At 37.9% G+C, this 22,091-nt stretch overlaps 2 protein-coding genes across 3 annotated transcripts; one reads left to right on the forward strand and one right to left on the reverse strand.

Moving 5' to 3' along the window:
* Positions 1-1,380: 1,380 nt before the first annotated feature.
* Positions 1,381-9,199, forward strand: srsf5b (serine and arginine rich splicing factor 5b). Of its 2 annotated transcripts, none has more exons than XM_077220409.1 (8): positions 1,381-1,518; positions 1,745-1,873; positions 2,627-2,697; positions 2,806-2,937; positions 5,407-5,476; positions 7,016-7,089; positions 7,286-7,393; positions 8,092-9,199. In XM_077220409.1, exons 2-8 carry the CDS (start codon positions 1,748-1,750, stop codon positions 8,345-8,347), a joined length of 837 nt encoding a protein of 278 aa, XP_077076524.1. In that variant the 5' UTR covers positions 1,381-1,518; positions 1,745-1,747; the 3' UTR covers positions 8,348-9,199. The 2 variants fall into 2 exon arrangements, with proteins under 2 accessions (XP_077076524.1, XP_077076525.1); XM_077220410.1 differs by having other exon boundaries at positions 1,418-1,518; positions 1,748-1,873.
* A 3,537-nt stretch (positions 9,200-12,736) lies between these two features.
* Positions 12,737-18,819, reverse strand: slc10a1 (solute carrier family 10 member 1). The gene is made up of 4 exons (XM_077219385.1): positions 18,380-18,819; positions 13,519-13,697; positions 13,173-13,372; positions 12,737-12,984 (listed from the first exon to the last, which is right to left on the reverse strand). The coding sequence occupies exons 1-4, from the start codon at positions 18,575-18,577 to the stop codon at positions 12,917-12,919; spliced, it is 645 nt and encodes a 214-aa protein (XP_077075500.1). The 5' UTR covers positions 18,578-18,819; the 3' UTR covers positions 12,737-12,916.
* Between the last annotated feature and the right edge of the window lie 3,272 nt (positions 18,820-22,091).

The raw sequence follows: 22,091 nt of genomic DNA on the forward strand, positions 1-22,091 counted from the left end.
GGTGATTGCTTATCTCGTCTTTCCTGACATCCCGGCTGTTTATCAACGAAATTGATTAATAAGTCTGTTTATTGTTATTTCTTGTTTACAATTAATTTAGTTGCAGCCCCAATGGAGCTCACTGAGAAGCTAAATAGCCCACCAGGGCTGCATTTACCAAAGCCAACTATGGTCGCAATTACCGTCGTTACCAATAGAGTTCAATGGAAATTGCGATCATAGTTGGCCAACGAGGCTTTTGGGAAACGCACCCCAGAATGTTTTTTTTAGGTGAGTTGTACCAAAGCGTCGGTTCTATGAAGGTAAAATGATAACATAAAGAATCGCATGCGCAGGGTAAGATTTGTGAAAGTGTACATTAGATTGCAAGCGTAAATTAAATTAGGCAAATCGCAATTCAAGTGTAAGAAAAATATATTTTCAGCATTTAACTGTTATTCGTAAGTGTAATTCATGTATTTTGAAGCTGCAGCTTCATGCTAATGCAAAATAAATAGGATCTGTATTTTTCAGACTTTCATTTTTCAGCGCATATACTTTTGGCACGGTTTTTGAAACAGAGAAAACGACAGAGGCAGGAACTGCAAAACAGATTAATTGCGCAAAATCAAACTTTGTGTAAAAAAGTAAACTGTTGCAAATGTCTATATGACTCTTTGTGTGCATGAGGCAAAAAAGTTTCCGAAATAACCCGATTTGTACAGTTGCGTCTTTCTTTTTCCTGCGCTTCCACTTTTGGCACGATTCTCTCATTTGCAAGCGCGAAGAGGAGGGCGGGTCCACCATCATGTAGCCAATCAGATGAGCTTCTCGCTGACTCTGCAAATATTTTTTTCTTACACTTGAATTGCGATTTACACCCTTACAAATCTTCTCTTGCACATGCATATTTAATTTACGCTTGCAATCTTCTCTACACTTTCACAAATCTTACCCTACGCATGCGATTCTTTATGTCATCATTTTACCTTCATACGGTTCTCCGTTGAATGAGTTGAAATTGACGGTTATTCAGTGGTTCAGTCTGATTCGTGAATCACTCTGATTGGTTATGTGAACCGGTTCAATTGGTTTATTGAAAACAGCCGATCAAAGTACAATTCGCTGCAGTGTAAACGTCTTTTAAACTATATAACGTATGTTATGGTCGGAATAAACATGACAGATCAGATTATTTATCAAAGTAAATAATAATAATAGGCAGTAATATTGACACTACAGATGTTTCGTCTCTAAACAAAATAGGACTAAGTTACTAAATTACCATTTAACTGTTACATTTGACAGTTTAAACTAATTGATCTATTTTTCACGTAGATAGCTACAGTACATAATGCTTTGAATTATTGAGTATTATACTGTATCTGACACAGTACTAGAGCGCAGTGTCTGAACTGATCTCAGATCAGTGTTGAGCGTCGCTCGGATCTCGCGGCTCTACTACACTGACTGACTCCATTTTGTGTGGAAGGGATTGTTCGCACACGCAGTCTTTCAGAGGAGAAACATTAGCCAGAGGTATGTACCTGAGACAGGGCATCTAAACACTTGTCTGAATTCGGCTTTTAAGGGTTGTGTTGTTTAACCGATTGTTTTGTGTAACGATTCACCAGTTAATGAGCTCTCTGGATGTGGATTGTGGTTCTTGAAGGCCCTCTAGCCTTCGTCGGTGTTTGACGCTTGCATAAAAACACAGCATCGTGATATTACGATTTTTTTAACCTTGTTTGTGTTCGTTTTAAAGAAGATGAGCGGTTGTCGTATTTTCATCGGTCGATTAAACCCGTCTGCTCGGGAGAAGGACGTCGAGCGGTTCTTCAAGGGTTATGGAAGAATCAGAGACATTGACCTGAAAAGAGGCTTCGGATTTGTGGTACGTTTTGCCTTTCGTGAACAATTTCATAAAAATTCAGATATTGCAACAGCGTCTGTTTGTGTTGCATTGTAATTATAGTGACTTAAGCTCTTGTGATGTGTGCGTGTAGGTGTCCAACCTCAGTAATATATATTAATAGCACATGTGCTGTGTTTCAAAACCTAACGTTAGTCTACAATGAATGGACACAAGCTCTTCTGGTTTTGAGACAGCCACGTAATTACGTGTTCATAATTTCAGGTTGTTAGTATATAACGTTACTTGTTATTTTAATACTATATTTTCAAATTCACAACCATTCAAAAGTTTTGGGGAACCCAAAAGCTGCATTTATTTGATCTGATCAGAATTACAGTAAAAACAGGAATGTTGTGAAATTTTTAAAATATCTATTTTAACATTTTTTTAATGGTAATTTATTCCTGTGATGGCAAAACTTACTTTTCAGCAGCCATTACTCCAGTCTTAAGTGTCTCAAGATCCTTTCAGAAATCAGTGACGTCATCTTTGCTGTTACTTTTAATCAATTTAACACGTCCTTGCTGAATAAAAAGTATTAATTTCTTACTGACCCCAACCTTTTGAACGGTCATGTATGTAATATTGTCAAATGAAATTGTAGACTAAGTTTGCAACAACCAACTGAGCAATTAACAAATGTAAACTATAAGGGGTTCTTGTATTAATTGGACAAGAAATAAACTAAAGCTCAAGAATTGAGCCTAAGAATGAAGTGCCTATTTTTTTCAGGAATTTGATGACCCAAGAGATGCAGAAGATGCTGTTTATGAGCTTGATGGGAAAGAGCTCTGCAATGAGAGGTACAATTAAATTCAGTGCCTATTTTTATAGTTGTTTTCACAACACATTGTTACATATTAGGGACTTGAGACTTAGCGGATACATGTATGATTACTTTTTTCCTGCAGAGTAACCATTGAACATGCCCGTGTCCGCCTGCGTGGGGGCCGAGGTGGTCGTGGTGGCGGTGGTGGAGGTAGTGGTGGCGGTGGAGGACGTTTCCCTGGTCGGTATAGCCGTGGCTCCCAGGACAGCCGGAGGTAGGGGTCAATCTTTATTAAATACACTTTTCTCATGTGCTTTTTTATTATTGCACATTAACATTATAACGTTATGTCTAGGGTTGAGTATCGGTTGGGTTTTAGCGGATACCAGTACCTACTCTGTATTTTTTTAAACGGTTCCGGTGCTTAAACGGTTCTTGAACCCAGGGAACTACACTAACATTTTCCACTGGTGGCACTTGCGCTACTAACTTTTTCAGTTACTAGCGCAAAACATGATTTGGTCGCACAAATTATTTATATAGTAAGCCGCTCTGGATAATAATGACCAATAGTGAAACTGTATTGCATACAGATGTGCTTTTTATTTTACTCTCCATCTTTTAAAACACATGCCTTCTTGTTTTCTTTAAAAATGGTTGGGATAGATTTACTGCAATAGAAAATACAGTAGCCTACACAATAAAGTGCTAAATTAATTTCTTTTGGATTTCACCATGCTATGGTTGGCACAGATGGGCAGACTTCTGAACTCTTAAGGAAAAGTAAAATAAATATAATATGTCATTGTGAAGCTTCAATGATTCGTGTTTGAATTGTTTTGACGCAGTTACAAATTTGGACAGTTCTGCAATTGAAGGCCCACAGAATTTACAGTAGGGCTGCACGATATTGGTAAAAAAATGACATTGCGATATTTGATTTTTCTGCGATATATATTGCGATATAAAAACAATTTCACCAGATGACTTGAATAGCTCTACTTGGAAAGAATGAATCATTCTAGAATGACTCTTGAGTTCAGTGTTGGACAGATCAGTTGTTATTTTAACCATTCATTAAAGTGAATCGGTTCAAAGGAGTCAGTTCGCGAATCGGACGTGTCATTAACGGACCACGGCACACGTTGTGTGATTATCCAGGCAGTTTAGGACATCGCACAAGATTTGTCTCAACACAGAAAACATTTCATCACCAGATAGATTTTTTGTTTTGTTTATTGAAAGAGTGGTTTATGCCATCTGAATGTGTGGAAAGCTTTTCAGAGAAGATGAGGCAACGTTATTTTAGCACAATTCACAACCAGTGGTAGTTCAGAAAAAAAAAACTTCGGTCTTCCGACCGTTTACCATCGTGTATTCTCAAAGATATTCAGTCAACTCAATTCATTATTATGAGCGAGGGAGGGAGAGAGAGCGCGCGCGCGACTGGGGCTTTCACTCTCTCTGCTCGTTCTCTCAGTTAAACAAGCGCGAATCCGCGAAGCCAACTTGATGTGTTGAATGCTCAGAGCGCGTTATAAAACGTATTCTTAAAATACACATTTCTCCGGTACTTACGAAAACGAAACCGCACACACTTTGTCAAAAAAAAAAAAAACTTTTATTCATAGGGCCAAACTGGACAAAATATTAACTTAAATCTTTAAACAATATAAATACAAGTAACATATGGTAATAATAAATAAACAACTATAAAATAAAATTCACATTTACATAATATCAAATAAAACAATATTGTATCAAACAATGTAATAATACTGGAGATTAATAGAGATTACTACCAGTGTAATCTAATCTCGACATGGCTCCAGGTTCCCATGTTTTGTCTGCTTGAACCAGTCATTTAAGTTATCTGGTCGTTGTACTATACGGCAGCGCTTAGCTTGGCGAGTTTGGTGCGTCTTAGCTACGCAGCGTTGAGTGAACCTATGAAAGAGAACGTCTCTGGTTACTGGTGTAACCTATGTTCTCTGAATAGCGAACGAGACGCTGCGTTCACTGCTGACAAGCTTCCTTTTTTGGCAGAGAAATCTGCGCGCGTCAAATATAATATGACGACGTAAGAGCGTCAAGGCACTGACCGTGCCATCAGCCATTGAATTGGCGTGATTCTATATGGGCTTCAGACAATCGGCACACACAGAGTGCGTTCTGACGCATTTTACATGTGAAATGCAGCCAAACCTTGCAGCGTTTTGTCTTCGGCATTTTCATTAATCCCCTCGCAATCAGCAGACATCCCAAGTCTCCCGGAAGTTCCGGGAATCTCCCGCATTTGGATAACGGCTCCATGATGCCCACAACTTAAAATCTCCCGGAATCTAGAGCGAGCGAGCTAGAGCACGAATGCGAGACTGCTCCAAACCGCATAGCGCGTGCACGTCGGAGAGGGAGAGAGCGAGAGACCTTGCGTGTGCGCCTCATGAAGCGCATGTAAGACAGAGTCAGGCACCGAAATTTTCGTTCTTATTCGGTCTCGTTACTACCATTTACGTCAGGACTGGTTCTCTATTGGCACCGCGTTTCGGTACCCAACCCTAGTTATATCTGGGTTGAGTTCCTTTTTTGTTTTAAAGAAATCAATATTTTTATGTCGAAAATATGCATTACATTGATTAAAATTGACAGTAAAGTCATATTTGCACAGGTGAGGTTGTATAAACACTATTTTTAGTGTTGTATAGAAATCAACTCAATAACTCTTAACTGTTTCACCTGTCAGGAACCCTCCACCGATGCGCACTGAGAATCGTCTCATCGTGGAGAATTTGTCGTCAAGAGTCAGCTGGCAGGTGAGCATTCATCAATTTCCTGTCATGTTTTGGGGAGTCAGTTGATTTCCCAAACACTGCAAATAACACAAAAAAAAGGAATCCTTCATAGATAATTAGAATATGTAGAGTTAAATTGATTTATTACCCAATTAAATGTAAATCAATGGCAGAAGTTGTCATTCTGAGATTACTTTCAAATTCAAGGTCATATAATACTGAGGAAACAGTAAGGTTAAGTCACTTTGCCTCTGTTTTAACCAATTGTTCACCCCTCTATTTGCCAGCCTGACTGTTGTGTCGTATGGAAGAGCTCGCTAATGGTGGAGTTAACCCCTACAGGGTCCCTCTCTCTGGTTAAGCCACTCCCATTGTGTCCCACGCCTAGTTGACCTCCGCCGATCGCACGAGAGCTCTCTGAGAGTGATGCCCTCTCGCTCTAGACGCAGCGGCTCCCGCTACAAAGCGCGGTTTGTGACGGTGCCGAGCTGAAAGAGAGAGAGAGAGACAGAGATTGAAATCGAGAGAGAGAGGGGCAGAAAGAGAGCGTGTGAAAGAGAGAAAGAGAGCGAATCTCTGGCTTACGCAGTCAATCGAGGGGTTCGGTAATTTGAGAGGCTTCGATCGGTATACTCACCCACCCTGCTCTCTGGTGGTCCCACACACGTGGCAGAGGATAAAACAGCCCGATGGGTACGTTCCCAGGTATTAGTCTATAATCTCTTCCTCGCTGTTTTCGCTCGGTGCCCTTGAGGGGACGGCACAAATAGGGTACGATCGATGGAGGGAGGCCTAGTGCACTTCCACACTGTATGCACTTGTGTTTTGGTAAGAATGCATTTGCCATGTAAATGTACATTTTACTAAATGTGGGGCCCTTTTTTTACGAGCCGCTCCACATAGTTGCTCCGCTAGTCTTGAATGTTGTAGTACAGGGGTCCGGGAATGTCACAGCATTGCAAGCCAAAATATCCATGGTCAACATTGTCCCCTTGATTACTATGCCACCACTTTTCTAGTGCTCGTTAATTTTGGCGTTAAGACACAGAACTCTTTGTGTTTGGACATTTCAGAAGCCATTGTAAGCATCACAAAGCTTTAAATAGGGGGCTGAAAGAACATTAAAGAAGGCTGATTGACTGTTTGGCTTCCCTATTTGTCTCAGCATTGCAAGCCAAAATTTCCCCGGTCAACCTTGTTCCCTTGATTACTACGCTACCACTTTTCATTCCCAGTACTCATTAATTTTGGCGATGTGTAAACACAAAGTCTTTTGTGTCTCAATGTTTGCGCATTTCACAAAGCTTTAAGTAGAAAGTGGCCGCTTGGCCTTGCTTTTTGTTGGTTTCAAATCTATCCGTGTGCTGCAATTTTCTTCCTTTCAGCTTCATTTTAATGTTTATATGTTGCATATTGAACATGGTCCAGGCTTGAGCAAGATCTGAGAAGTTCTCGGGCCCCAACTTTGATAGTTAATTTACCCTGATACTTCATAAAACGTGTAAATTGTGCTCATCTAAGTTACCTAGCTAACACAAAAGGCTGCTGTACTGTGTGTAGGATTTAAAGGATTTCATGAGACAAGCTGGAGAGGTTACTTTTGCAGATGCCCATCGGCCAAAGCTTAATGAAGGGTGAGCTGGCTATTTTTTTTTCCTGTTACTCTCCCAGTCTTTTTTTTTTTCATGGAATTCAATGAATTACTGTAACTGTAGATGTATGTAATGTTAAATGGTTGAATATCACAATGAAGACAAATCATGGATTGAATCTAAATTGATATTGCATTACTTTTTAAACGTTTTATGTTATACCTTTATCTTTCTACAGTGTGGTTGAGTTTGCCAGCCATAATGATCTAAAAAATGCCATGGAGAAGTTGTCTGGGAAAGAGATCAATGGAAGGAAAATCAAACTTGTTGAGGCGTCCAGGAAAAAGTGAGTTATTCTTGTTTTAGCATGTAATACGGTAATGATGTTTCCAATATAAAAATGAATATAAAAAAATAAACAATTATGTATAAAACTAAAATAAATATAAGATTTTCATAATTGCTAAAATTATTTTGTTATTACTAAGATTTGTTCAATATCATTCAAAAGTTTGGTGTCAATAATTATTTTTATATATGTATATATATGTGTGTGTGTGTGTGTGTGTGTGTGTGTGTGTGTGTGTGTGTGTGTGTGTGTAGAGAGAGAGAAATTAATGTTTGTTTGTTTTTACCAAAGATGCATGGAATTGTTAAAAATTAGCAGTAAAGACATTTGTTACAAAAGATTTCTATTTCAAATAAATGCTCTTCTTTTGAACGTCAAAGAAACATCAAAAAATGTATCATGGCTTACAGAAAAACAGTGATTATAAGAAGAAATGTTTCTTAAAGCACCAAATGCTGACTTGTGACACTGAAGACTGGAGTAATGGTTGCTGAAACTTCAGCTTTGCCATAACAGGGATAAATAAAATGTTGTATTTGTATTTTTGATTAACTAAATGGAGCATTTGGGTAGAAATAGAGATACAAATATATATATATATATATATTTTTTTTTTTAATCTCACCAACTCTTGAACAATAGTGTGTAGATAGATTAATTAATTGATTTTTCTCTTGCTTTCTCTTGTCCTGTAGGTCCAGAACTCGGTCTCGCTCAAATAGCTCATCTCGATCTCGTTCTCGTTCACGAGGGCGTTCCGCATCACGTTCTCGTAGCCGCTCCCGTTCCCACAGCCCCAAATCACATAACCACTCAAGAAGTCGGTCCCGTTCAGCCAGTCCCTCTCCTGTGCGGCCCAAGGAAGCAGCGCGTGCTGAATCCGCATCCCCGCCGACCCCAGTGCAGCGCCCCCCACCGTCTCGTTCCCCGTCCACTGACAGCCGTCATTAGATGCTGCTGCTGCTGCTGCACTGGCTGATGAAGTTTATCGCAGCAATATTGTCCCACCTTGGGTCAATTTAGGCCTCTCTCCATGCCAGTGTTTTCACACTCTGTTGCGAATTTAAAGGTATTTGACAGGAGAGTCCATTTAAATCAGGACTATACAGCTATTTTTTGGTGGGGGAGTTTTTAAGTTCATGTCTCAAATGTTTTTTTGTGATTATTTTTCCACTACATACAGAGTGAGGTTTGATTTCTGTCGAGATTCTTTAATTGTATAAACATATTTATGGACAAACCAGTAAATATGATTGTTTTCAGTAAGTTTGATCTTTTGTTGTGTTCTGAAGATTTGTAATAAGGGTTTTATGAATAATGCAAATTGTTTATGTAGATGCTTGAATTGTAATGAAAGAAGTCAAAGAATTATCTGAGTTCCCTTCACGCTGCATGAATAAAGAGATCTTGTTACACATTTGTGAATCCCTGTTTTATATACAAGCCTGTTCATATGTACCCATTTGATTTCTCATTGTGTATACACATTTTAATGTTGCATTTGTTCGAACGAATAAATTTAGCTTTTTTTTGCCATGCATTTTCTCATTCTTTTTTTTCACAAAAGAGGATGAGATTTTCATATGCCATATGTTCGATGTATTGTAAACTGTTGCATGAGTTTGAGTATTTTTTTCAGATCATGTTGAATCAATGTCTGGATATGTTTTTCATTCATTTGGAATATGGGTCACCTTTCTGTACCATGATATAAATATTAATCAAATGTTTTTGAACGTTTATAAAGTTTGTGTAGCACTGTAAAAAAAAAATTATAATAATAAATTCCCCAAAAAGCTGTTAGTAAGGGGGTCAGTCATTCATCTGAAAGCTCAAAAACATTACACGTTAGACATAAATATTGTTTATTAAAAAAAATTAGCTCTATAGTACACATTTATTGTTAACATGGAGGTATTATTGCAAGTTGCAACTTTGTTTAAAAATTCATACTTGAAAGGTGTTTAAAAAAGTTAAGCATCAGACTCCTTCAAGATGTCATTTGTTCTCTGCATATTTTGTTTTGTCTTAGATATATTGAATAGAATTATTAACTGCCTATGGTGATATTCAAATAAAAAATATGGCACCTGTTTCAAGGCAGCTGAAAAAGCAGTCACGTTTGTGCTGTTGTGCAACCACATACAATTGGACACTTTGAAGAAACTTTTAAGGCTCATGCTGTTTTGGAAGAAGAAAAAATGTGTACTTTCTACTCCTTGGTTTGTCTTTCATTCTTTCTTAGCCCCGGCACCCACTGTACTTTGGCCTCAAATTCCTTGTCTTTTTTTCTTTCAACCTTTTTAAACTCTATGGGATCCCGTTAGTGTCTATTAGTTTCTTCAGCTGCTCTTGCCACTGTTGTGTACACTTTTGTTTTGTGTAAAAAAGAGAAATTGTTAATTTTAAGAGTTAGTCTAATACTTATTTTTTTAGGATTTGTAATTTTTTGTCTTTAGATAAAATAAATAAAAAGACTGACAGATTGGAAGGTAGTTCGAATTACCATCCATGACAACTGAAATGTAATTCTGTAAGTTCATAAAATTGATGTACCTTTTGGGGTGGTAAAGATAAAGTCTGCGCTCATTCTTGTGGTGCTAAACAGTGTTTTCCTGCAGTTCCAGAGTTACTGATCTCCGTACTACCAGACATGGGCAGTATTTCAAATTCAATTAAATGTATTTTAAATAAGTATTTAATTACTTTAGTGTATTTTGTAATTTTTATTTTGCAGGTGTGGAAAAAATAAAATGTAGTTTGTAACAAAATATTTTGAGGGAGTGTATTTAGAGTATTTCAAATACTTAAATGATTTTGCCATATTTTCGGTCTGATGTTGGCAATGGCAATGTCCAGGTTAGATGCACAAAAATCACGTGACACCCTATAGACCGGGCTCCCTCCAAGAAGTGAATGAGTGTTGAACTTAAAAACGGCATTAAGGTAAAGTGTTTTGTGAAAAATATACAGTCTACACACACACACACACACACATTGCACACTGAATGGCATTATATAGAAAATAATTGTGCCTTATGAGATCAATGCACTGTCTTGTCATTCATAAAGGACATCATAGGCCCTGTTACCTATTATGAAACAGCGTGTCTGTTGTAACTCCACTGAAATCTCCATGCTAAGCAAGCGTTCACAATATAACATCCATCTGCATTTTTTACACGTTTTTAAACGTATTACATATGAGAAATATTGATATTGATTTTGTATAAAATAATCATCAATCCTATTGTTTTTCAGTAATTGCGCACGCAGTGCGATTCTACTATGGAAAAGGCATACGCGGTCAGGGCAGTTAGAGTCTTGTGTGTAAAACAAACCCACACATATTATGATTAATATGATTAATCATAATTATGATTAAAATGGAATTTTGATTTTGTGACGAAAATTCTCGGTCTGTTATGTTTACACAAAAATCACTGCAAAAGATGCTTTCCAACAGGGTTTATCGTAGTTTTTGTCCAACTCCATTGACTTGTATTGGATGTTCTGTGAGGTACGGTATTACTCCGCCACCGAACGGAAATGGTGTTGTTTGTATTCTTTCTGTAGTCTGCCAGTCACTGTATCGTAGGCTACGCTATCCAAACATTGGCAAAGGTGCATTATCGCCACCAACTGGGCTGGAGGGCATTTGTCAAAATTTCAATCTTAAACGTTCTATTTCATCAGAAACGATCTTAAAACAGGGCTTTAAGTGTAAAATACCGAACTTGTCCTTTAAGGCACGAGTTGAGTAACAGTGATAATGGCTACGTAGCCTACATCAAACACGCTTTGCTATTAAGGGCAGCCTGCCACACCATTGATGTGAACTTAGCTACATGCCATTTACGTCAGAGGGAGCTATTTCAGGCCCTGTAGAGATTTAGTGAAATGCCCATACTTTTTTATTTTGCTACTTCGCCATTTTGAATTTACACATTTCTCATATTTGTGACCCTGGATGACAAAACCAGTCTTTGGGTCATTTTTTTTAAAATTGAGATTTATACATCACATGCAAGCTGAATAAATAAGCTTTCCATTGATGTATGGTTTGTTAGGATAGGACAATATTTGGCCGCGATACAACTATTTGAAAATCTGGAATCTGAGGGTGCAAAAAAATCGAAACATTGAGAAAATCGCCTTTAAAGTTGTGCATTTATGTTCGCGATTGTGCTGCATTCACTAACAAAAATAAATGTTTTGTACATTTACAGTAGGAAATTTATAAAATATCTTCATGGAACATGATCTTTACTTAATATCCTAATGATTTTTGGCATAATTTCTGATTATAATAATATCAGATAATATCCTAATGATTTGCAATTTCTGTAAAGCTGCTTTGAGACAATGTGTACTGTGAAAAGCGCTATACAAATAAATTTGAATTGAATTGAATTGAATTGAATTGAATTGAATTGAATAAAAGAGAAATTTATAATTTTGACCCACACAATGTATTGTTGGCTATTCTCACAAATACAGTATACCCGTGCTACTTAAGACTGGTTTTGTGATCCAGGGTCACATTTGTGTTATTGCTACTAGTTGTGTTATTGACCTTTCAGTAATAAAAAAAAAGACGTAAGATTATTGTGGGATTATTTTTGTATTTTCAAAATACTAATTACTTGTATTTTATTTAAATACATTTTTTACATCAGTATTTTGTATTTTATTTTGTTACATTTCATGAGCCAGTATTTGTATTTTGTAACAAAATAGTTTTTGATGTATTTGTGTCCACCTCTGCGTGCTACGCACTTACAGCTCAGATGTTTATTTTTTTAAATTGGGTTTTGTCTTCAGGTTTGTAATTGCTTTATTTGAGTGAAAATTATATTATTAGCCTTTTAAATATATATTGTAAATAGCCGTGTCACAAATAGATATTAAGGACATGTTTTAAACACAATTTAAATCTTTTGAACTGCATTTAACAATTTAAAATGTGTAATTTTCACTACAATTTAAATAGGTGTGGAAGATGTTTTTATTTAAGATGGCATTATATATATATATATATATATATATATATATAACAGGACAATAAATAGTGGGTTCTTACTGTGAAAATGAACCCACTATATGACAACATATACTGCTATCGGTACACAATTCCTGCACACATAATCTGGATAAAAAGTGCTACTTCTTAAACTTATACTAGAAAAAAAAATACCCCAGTACTAAATTATGAAAAGATCTGTTTTATTAGGGTATGACTATTGTATTATGGCTCTAAAACAATTATTAGTGTTTCAATTAAGACTGGAGGACAGTATAGAACAATTAGGTTCTACAGTCAAATTTATTGTGTATTTTAGAATGTAAACAAAAAGCATTTTAAAACTATTTACGTATAGTTTTAGTTTTATAGTTCTATACTTAGTTTCAATTATGAACTCTTCTATTAACTAAAAAACTGGACTAAAACCGTACAGTATATGGTGATATTTTGTCTTAAAATTGCTTTTTCAGCTTAATAAGCACTATGGAGTCCCCTCAGATGTTACTGTCAGAGAGTCCATTAGTTTCTTCAGCTGGTATTTCCACTGTGTGCACTTGTGCCTCTGTGTAAGAAGAGAAAACAGTTCTTTTTAGAATTTATAATACTTATAATAATTTTAAAATAAGCACTACATCAATCTTTAGGTTAATAAAACAGAACTCTACTACTTTTAATACTTAGATAAAATAAATTGATAAACATTTTTCTCATAAATGTACTTTCATAACAAGTTTAATGGACTTCATGTACCTTTTTGGGATGGACTCAGCTTCTGAATGCATCTGAACAGTACTATGAAAAAAAGAACCTCGACTATCTGGAACACAACGTAGAGGACGGGAAAGAAATACAGCTGACCAATGAGCTCAGCAGGGAAGGCCAGCTTCAGGATTGTGGAACACAGTTGGATGTTCTGACAACCTACCTCCAAAGAAACAGTACGTCTGTCACTGAGAACACAAGGACACAAATGAGCATCACACTTGTGAAAAATGCACTGTGACTGAACAATAAATCAATTGGTTGACTATCTTGAGAACGGATTTCCACCATGGCCAGATACAATACAATTACATATTCCGGTGGACATACATACGGTGCATTCATCCTGAACAGAGTGGACAGGATATATCCACATGTGAATCCAACCAATGGCATCAATGCAGCTGTGGCTATAAGTTGAGGAGATAGCACTGTGAAGAGTTTTCCTCCATCAGATATACCAGCAAGAACACCAATGACAACACAGGAGATCACCATCACCGTCAACCCAACCTACACGCCAACAGGGAATAAAACAGGAACATAGTTGAAGAATATGCTTATAATTCATATAATTTGTCTGTTATGCTGATGGCATGTAGCCAGAGGATTCATCCTTTACAATACAACAGATTGTGTGGTCGAGCAGCATAGAATGTTGATAAAGGGATCTTGATTTTTCACAACATGTAAGTTTTACCATAATTACAAGATAAGAAGTCAGAGCTTTAAAAAAGAAATCTGAGTTTACAAATTGTAATTACTAGTGCAAAGTGCCCGTGCAAAATCAGTTTTTGTGTGTGTTTTTAGTAATTGTTGGTTTGGTGTGTTTGAGTGCTCATTGTTACAATTAAACAGCAAAAGCAGGTGACATTTTTATTTGTGCATGGTAGAAAGCAATTACTGATACTGACATAATGACATAGCCTACAATAAATATGGAAAATTGAACTACACGATTCAGGGAGCAGCTACATAGTGAACTCGGAAAAAACGCTTTGTGAATAATATAATACAAATGATGGCCGTGAATGAAATATAATATTCAGAAGTAAACAGTGTAGCTGACTTAATTTTTATGTCAGAATCTTTATTTTTAAATCACAACCCTCTAATGTCAGAATGTTTATTTTTAAACCACAACCTTCTAAGTGCTTCTTGTACCGATATATTTAACGATATCTTTTGCGTTTCTAATCCAAACAACCTCAAACTCGGCACTGCACTTACTCGTGCCTGTAGCAAGACGTCCTGTCAAGTTTGAAACCCATCGGACTAACGGTTCGAGAGATATGCCATTAACAGACACACACAGACAGAGAGACGTTCCTGTAATTTATAGATAGATCAGTCCTGTGAGGGTTATAAACACTTGGTAGCCATAGGTTGGAATCTCATCATAACTGTAATTCTGCATATTTCTGTGTTTCCATGTTCAAGTCTGTTTGTGTGGGGGATTTTTTCAAGTAATGCTCAAATGGATCAAATGGGTGGAGCTTGACCTAAAGTAGGATTAGGGTTAAGGTTAGGGTTAGAGGATGTGGTACTCACTTAAGAGCCAAGTTATGTCAAGCTCCCAGTCTCTGGACATAATGGGTGAAGCTTAACTATATAGTCCAGAGGCAGCCTTTTTCAGATTTCAGCGTAAAGGAATCATTCACTCTAAACACCACTATGCTGCTGGGAGATGCACAATGGTTTTGTTTTTGCTTTGTTTAGAACTATTTACATAGCAAAAAACACAGTTAAGAATGATAACTATTATGATAAATATATTAGCATCCACACCATGCTAATATATATATACATACAAACGTTCTGTTTATTTTAAGCATGCACTGCAGTTATGTCGTCTTCCGCTTTAAAGGCTCAGGGTCTTTAAAGCAGCATGATTCTGATTGGCTTTCAATGTTTTTCGGCTGGGAAAAAATTGCTCTGAATGTAATTCTGTGCCGTTGTCATTAGAGTTGTGTTCTGGTGCATAGAATTAGAACGATTATTAAAACTTTATAGTTCCCTTTCAATAACAGTCCCTCCACATGGTGTCATCCTATAACACTATGGGGAAACACCTTTCTCCTAGAAATACTGAATCCTGATTGGAATAACCCCTTGCATCTCATTAGCCAATAGCATTCCAGCATGCAAATTAGGGGAGGGAACGGCTCCTTTTCAATGCAGCGCTGAATTACGTTTCCTCACCGCACAAAATGGATTACACATCGCTGATCCCCTTGAGCGTTCCGGTGGACCGTAGATAGCTATTAAAACCTGTTCTATCTGTGCGGGACCCACCAAGCTCCCCGACAGACATGAGTTGTGCATTTTCTGCCTGGGAGGAATCCACCAATAAGAGTTCTTTAACGCGATCTCACAACCAATTCGTACGAATTCGTACAGTTAAAAGGTAAAAAGTAAAAAAAGGTGGCTATTGTGGCTGTGGCGAGGGACCGCCGAGGGACGTGAGAGAACGGCGCGAGGCCGGTGGTGCGATTGCTAATGAGCAACACCTGTGAAGCACACCGGTCTCGCATCTCTCACGTCCCTCGCCACAGTGGCTAATAGAGGATTTGTCTAAACCCCAGGGGTCAGGGGTAGGTCATTCATACAAATTCATACAAATTGGGCAACTCGTAAAATATGTAAGATTTGTCAAAAATCATACAGATTTGTACGAGTGAGGTCGTATGAATTTGTACAAATTAGCCACCTCGTAAAATTTGTATGAATTGCCTTGAGATCGGGTTGGGTTCTTACTGCCCTCACTGCGATGTCATGAGCGACAGGACTATCCGGATTCGGATAGCCCTCACGTAGAAAGAGTATCTGGCCTCCAACCTGCTGCACCTCCCATTGGCTGCTCCTCCTGAGCCACAGAGACAGAAGCAGCAGCACCCCTAATTGAAGCACAATGTGTTCAATGATGAGTTTGCGCCGGCTCAGTGCCCTTGTGTCTTCTATAGTGTAATAAAATGCGTATATATATTCACCCACAAAGTGCATTAGTATCAGAGCTCCTCCTTCAGCTCTTCCTCACTCTCATATTGACCAATGGACTGGACTACATCTGTGGAAATATGTCTACTCAGAAGTTATGGCACTGGTAAATTGTGTCTTTTACACAAGACTACTCGGATACCCTCCATGCTCAAGTATACAGATGCTACAACAGCTGATCACCGTTATATTCATATCCAACCCGGTCCATCAAGACCAGGAAGGACCTCTTTCAAGCAAATGGCTTAATCTGGCATTCCAATCAAGAATTGTGGAATCTGCACATGTGGCCACTCGGCAGAGCCAACCAGCCTTAGCTACTCTGCCTCAGCACGTGCTGAATATGATTACTGAAGCAAGGGCCCCTTCTACAAGGCGCCTCTACGCTCATTAATGGAGAGATTGAGCGCTAGGGCAGCTCAAGGGAGGAGAATTGCTCAATTCCAGTCATTCTGTCCTTCTTGCAAGAGCGCTTAGAGTGGCAGCACACCTCTACGCTAAAAGTATATGCTGCTGCTTTGTTATCGTTTTACAGCGAGGTTAACTGCCAGTCGTGGCAGGAATGACCCGGTGGTCAAGTTTCTAAAAGGCGCAAGACAGCCACGGTGTTTCAAATAGTTCCACTACTACGTTTGTCAAAAGGTGGTGCTGGTGCTACCACCGCTTAGCCAAACCATTTACACTGAACCCCTGAAATGCTGATCCGCTAGTCTTCACTGCTGTGTGTTAACACTAGAGGCATACTGTTGCGAGACATAAGATGCTATGCAACTTGTTATGATAGTTGTATCTTATGCAGTATTTCTACTGAGACATTGTGCTTAGGCACAATGCTGAGCATTTGTTCACAGTAATACGGCATGATTGGACTACATTGCCCATAGCGTCATTGAATGACGCAACGTTGAGAGACCAATATTGAAAGGGAATGTCCCCAGTTACTACCGTAACCTTGGTTCCCTGAAATGAGGGAACGAGATGTTGCATTCATGCAGTGTTACTTATGCTCAGGGATTTTTGTGAGTGCTATATTAAGTAGATACTGAGGAAATGTCGTTCCCGCCACTAAAGCCCAATTTATACTTCTGCATAGAACTTACTGCGTAGCTATGTCGTAGGCTGTGTGTAGTGCGCGTACCCTTCGGTGTACCCTGACCTGCACCTTTCCAAAAATTTAACAACGCATCAATTCTATGTGGATGCAAGTGCAGTGATTGGTCTTTTAGAACCCCTCCCTCGGGTTTCACATGCTCCCTCTGCATGTGTGATTGCGCGTCAACGCGGACAATGATGCAGAAGTATAAATGAAAACCAACACGTAGTCTATAGCATAGAGACTCCGGGGTAGGTCTGACACAGAAGTATAAATCACCCTTAACTTGTGTGCTTGAATCCCATTGGGGTGCAAATCAGGCAACAGTATTTCTAGGAGAGAGGCGATCCCCCTTAGTGCCATGGAAGGACGCAACATATCATTCCCTCTTTTCAGGGAAGCGAGGTTATAGAGGTGTTATCGTTCTAGTTATCCTTGGTGCAAATGGGTCTTAAATTATTTTATTTCTGTAATACTCCACGGGATAAGGAATTTCATGTGATCAAGGACAAAAGATTTCCCCACATAATGTTAGCTTCTTGTTTGTTCAACTGTTGAATACAAGCAGTTTCACTGTCATGCTTCAGGTCCGGTAGCTTCCAAATAGAACGAGACCGCACGTATCATACATAACACAAACAATACTGAAGGTCATACATAGATTTTATCAACTAAATGAAGACAGCTGTGCTCGTTAAATGAATCTCCATGACAACATATATGGCGGGACACTAGAACCAAGGAAACACAGGAAACAGGTAACTGAGGAATACAAAATAAAAGTCTATAAAAATAATTTAAACTAACTGAACATAACTGTTACAGTCAAACTTAATTAATGTGTGTTGACAGACCATTGATCTGGGGAACATAGGACCCATTTTGATGTGTTCATTATGTGCCATATATTAATCTGGGGAACACAGAGCCCTGCAACATAGGAATAACCCCATCATGGTGCTGTTTTCCAGATTAGCATGGCAGTTATTCGGCCGTAGGAACAATACAAGTGTGTGCACTGTCAATACAGCACAATTTTTTGTTTCATTTCGGCTTATTACAATCTAGAAATTGTTAAAGTATCCATGCATGAATTAGCACACACCTTCAAGATGATCTTAGAATACTGGGGCACTCTGTAGTTGATCAGGACCCCAATACCGCAGGGCACCAGGATCATAATCAGGGCAACAGTGATGCCAGTGAAAGGAACATACTGCACCAGGTTTGAGAAACCCTGGCTGTACAGGTAGAGCAGGAGGGGCATCATACCCAATCCCAGTGCTGTGGAGCACGTAGTCATCACAACACTGAGAGAGAGGGAAAATAGTTAAATTAAGAAATAAGAAGATACTTTGTGCAACATATGCTGTCTTCCTTATTGACAGACAAACTTCTATATTTTTCTCTAAAAACTAGCTCTAAAAACTACAGAATACAATTCTTGTAACTTAGATAATATATTGCATGTAACTTTTGGCCCTCTTGCGGTTTAAAAACATGACTGCATGCATTTTTCAGAAGATTTTTTTCGGTGGTGCTTCGGCTCTGCGTGACTGTGCGGATGAATATGGTTTTACGGCACCTGCAAACACATGGAAATCCAAAAATTATGTCATCTGAGCATGTAGGTGGAATATTTTATGGTTTTCTTTTGCATAAAATTTCTAATTGGAAACAGTGCTATTTTTAAATTAATGATGTTCACTTATTCTTGAGTTAAGGGACAAAACATTTTTTAGCTGTTAGTTTTTTTTTTGATAATACTTTTTCAAGAACAAGGCCAATATATCGAAACTTTCATTTTTGGTACTTGTTGATACCAATACATGTATTTTCATTGCATTTGTAATTTTTAAATATATAAACCAAAAGAAAATGAACAATATTCATTGGTTTAAATTATTTAGCAAATATATTTTTCCTTCAGTTTTTTTCAAGCTTAATTATGTCTGTTAAAATGTATTGTATCTTCTGTTACTTTCATTGCTCTATCATATTTTATCTTTTATTTAATAGCACAGCGTATATTTAGATCTGCTTTAACAGGGCTCAATACTAAGGATTTTTTTTATACTGGCCCGGTTGGGTCAGTGGTTCAAATGTTTAGATACCAGTAAAATATCACAGTTAAATTATAATTTTGATTCTACAGCAGAAACTAGTAGCCTAATTAATGTCAATTTAAAACATTATTAAATTCAACTAAAAAGTTAGTAATAAAATCAGAACAAATAATCCAATTCCAATTATAGTACAAATAAATTTGATATATCAAAGATACAAATAAAATAAACAGTGCTTTTCAGGTAGCTTTAACAGTAGTTTTCAGGTAACGCTGCATAGTCTTCACTGTACAAATTAAATATAGATGAATTGTTATTAAAATTTAGATAGTCAATTTATTCAGTAAGAGCATTGATTTCTTTGTCCTTTGTTGTTTAATTAACTTTAAAAACACAGCAGTGTGTTTATTAAGTTGCTGTCCCTTTAAATCAGATCAAATATAGCTACTGTTACATACATTTTGTCTTAACTGTTTACGTTCATATAAGACATTACCTACTATGTTTACTAGGATACTCGCCAGGATGGGTGTTTTTACATAATTTTGGGTAAATTCGTCACTTCAAGCGCAAGAAGACGCGAAAGATAATTCATTTCAGTATTCAAGCGCTGTCTAAGACGCGGGTTTCTACGTGCGCTTCAGATATTTGTGATATTTGTGATATTTATCATTTAACGTTGGTAATATGTGCCTTGTTTTACTTTATTTGCTATTGACATATATGACCAAACTACAAACTTTTTTCTGTGAAAAAAAGGATTCGCTCGTCAAGCTGGCGAAAGACCTTCTCTGATATATCCAGTCTGCTCTCTGTTTGCTTTGTTGTCGTTGCTTATTCGTCACAAGCACCGTACTGTACACTGTGTTGTGGCTATTGGTTGTTGGTATCGGATCATTTTAATGAGTAGACTACTAGTACACGAACGCAGTATCGGGCCAATGCAGATACTGGTATCGGTGCATCCCTAGCAACTACAATCTACAATATCTAGGATTTTCATTAATGTTTACATTTACATTTAGTCATTTAGCAGACGCTTTTATCCAAAGCGACTTACATTTGAGGATTAAACCAAAGCAAAGCAAATGATTTTTCATTAATGTTATTAAAGTAGCTATGACTACCATATTATATATTATATATACAACTATATATGTAATAATTGCAAAGAGATGTTTTATGCAATAAATGAAAGCTCTGTTAGTATGAAATATATATAATTAGAAACTTTATTGAGAAAACCATTGGAGGAATAGCAGCAGCAGATCAGTAACAAAAACATCCTGTTTTGCATCCTGAATTTGAAATAAAACTCAAATTCCAAGTACCACAAGGAACACTAACACACACTCAGTCACAAGTTGATACCAAAGGGTTTGAAAACATTTAGGATCCAAAAGCATATGAATGTTATTCCTGCAAGAAAAATAAATGTTAGTTATGATGATTAATTAAAAAATCTGCCCTGCTCTGCTGGATCCCTGCAGCCCTTCGTCATCCCAGAAAACGCCTTGCTGCAACGTAAAAACTCAGATTGTGCAATCACCAGCCCTTCGCTCCACCTAATCCCTTTGGCTCTGTTTGGCTCCTCCCACCTAGGGCTTTGCCAGACACCCTCAACCTTGTGGCTCCACCAGTTCCCTCATCCCACCGGCTCCCCCTTGGTCAGTCATCACTCTACTTCCGCCGTGGACTTGCGAGCCTTGTCAGCCTTGTCATGGCTACAGCGGGTTCCTCCTTCCCTCTGTCCTCTGTCACACCGGCTCCGCCTTAGTCCTCGGGCACTCTGGCTCTGCCTCAGACGCTCTTCGCCGCAGATTCGCCTAGGTCTCCAGTGCCAGTGATGTCGCTCAGTACCATTGTCTCTCCGTCTGCACTCTAGGATTAGTCGGTCGTTCCCCGGATGTCGTTGGCCATAGCAAAATCTTAGCTCCTCCCTCCCTCGACTGCGCCGTGGGGTGTCGTCATGCACTGCCGAGCTCTGGGTCTGCTGTATGGCGCGTACTCCGTGCCAAAATCAAACATCTGAACGACCGACCGACCAATTGAACGTCTATCCAAACGTCTATCAGAACATCTTGTACTTTTGAGCGTCTAACCGAGCGGGTGACCCATGTGACGACCTGACGTGACGTGAGCGTCTTGAAATTAGCAGTTTTTTAACCATACAAGTGTCCAAGCCTATGTATAAAGACTATAAACGGACATGAAAGGCAATACATATAAATATTGTACCCCTTAAACAACACTAAAACATTTTTCCTGAATCCTGTGCTTGTGAGGCTGTGTTTTACTTTCAAAGAGCAGAAATACTGTAGACTTGCCTATACAGAAGACATTCAATGGTCTTAATTTGACCAATATAATCATTTTAACTAGTTTTTATTGTTAATTTTATTGCCCAATGTACAATGTTCTCACAATTCATAAAAAAACACTCCAAATTAATAAATGTACAGCCAATTATGTTGTTTTTTACTTTTTGCAATAATCTTTAAAAAACAGATCCATAAGGTTTGCATAAATATATATTAGATTTATATCTTTGGAAATATATACACACACCACACACACCACACACACACACACACACACACACACACACACACACACACACACACACACACAAAAAAAAAGGCTACTACAATTTATTGTAATATGAAATATTGTTACTGAAAGTTTTACATAGTATAATTAAAATTAATTTACTTTTACAAGAAATGTTACAAGTCCAAAAAAGTCTATACT

The sequence above is a fragment of the Siphateles boraxobius genome, unplaced genomic scaffold (genome assembly GCF_051911475.1).
Source record: "Siphateles boraxobius isolate OS27281-9 unplaced genomic scaffold, OSU_SipBor_1 8, whole genome shotgun sequence".
NCBI lineage: Eukaryota > Metazoa > Chordata > Actinopteri > Cypriniformes > Leuciscidae > Siphateles > Siphateles boraxobius.

Excerpts from the sequence above, each read along its gene's own strand:
- srsf5b (XM_077220409.1), top strand. The coding sequence starts at position 1,748 with ATGAGCGGTTGTCGTATTTTCATCGGTCGATTAAACCCGTCTGCTCGG. Across the intron at positions 1,874-2,626 it reads AAAGAGGCTTCGGATTTGTG|GAATTTGATGACCCAAGAGA; the intron begins GTACGTTTTGCC and ends TATTTTTTTCAG. Across the intron at positions 5,477-7,015 it reads CGTCAAGAGTCAGCTGGCAG|GATTTAAAGGATTTCATGAG; the intron begins GTGAGCATTCAT and ends TACTGTGTGTAG.
- slc10a1 (XM_077219385.1), bottom strand. The coding sequence starts at position 18,577 with ATGACTACGTGCTCCACAGCACTGGGATTGGGTATGATGCCCCTCCTG. Across the intron at positions 13,698-18,379 it reads ATTCTAAGATCATCTTGAAG|GTTGGGTTGACGGTGATGGT; the intron begins GTGTGTGCTAAT and ends GTTGGCGTGTAG. Across the intron at positions 13,373-13,518 it reads CTGTTCAGGATGAATGCACC|TGACAGACGTACTGTTTCTT; the intron begins GTATGTATGTCC and ends TTGTGTTCTCAG.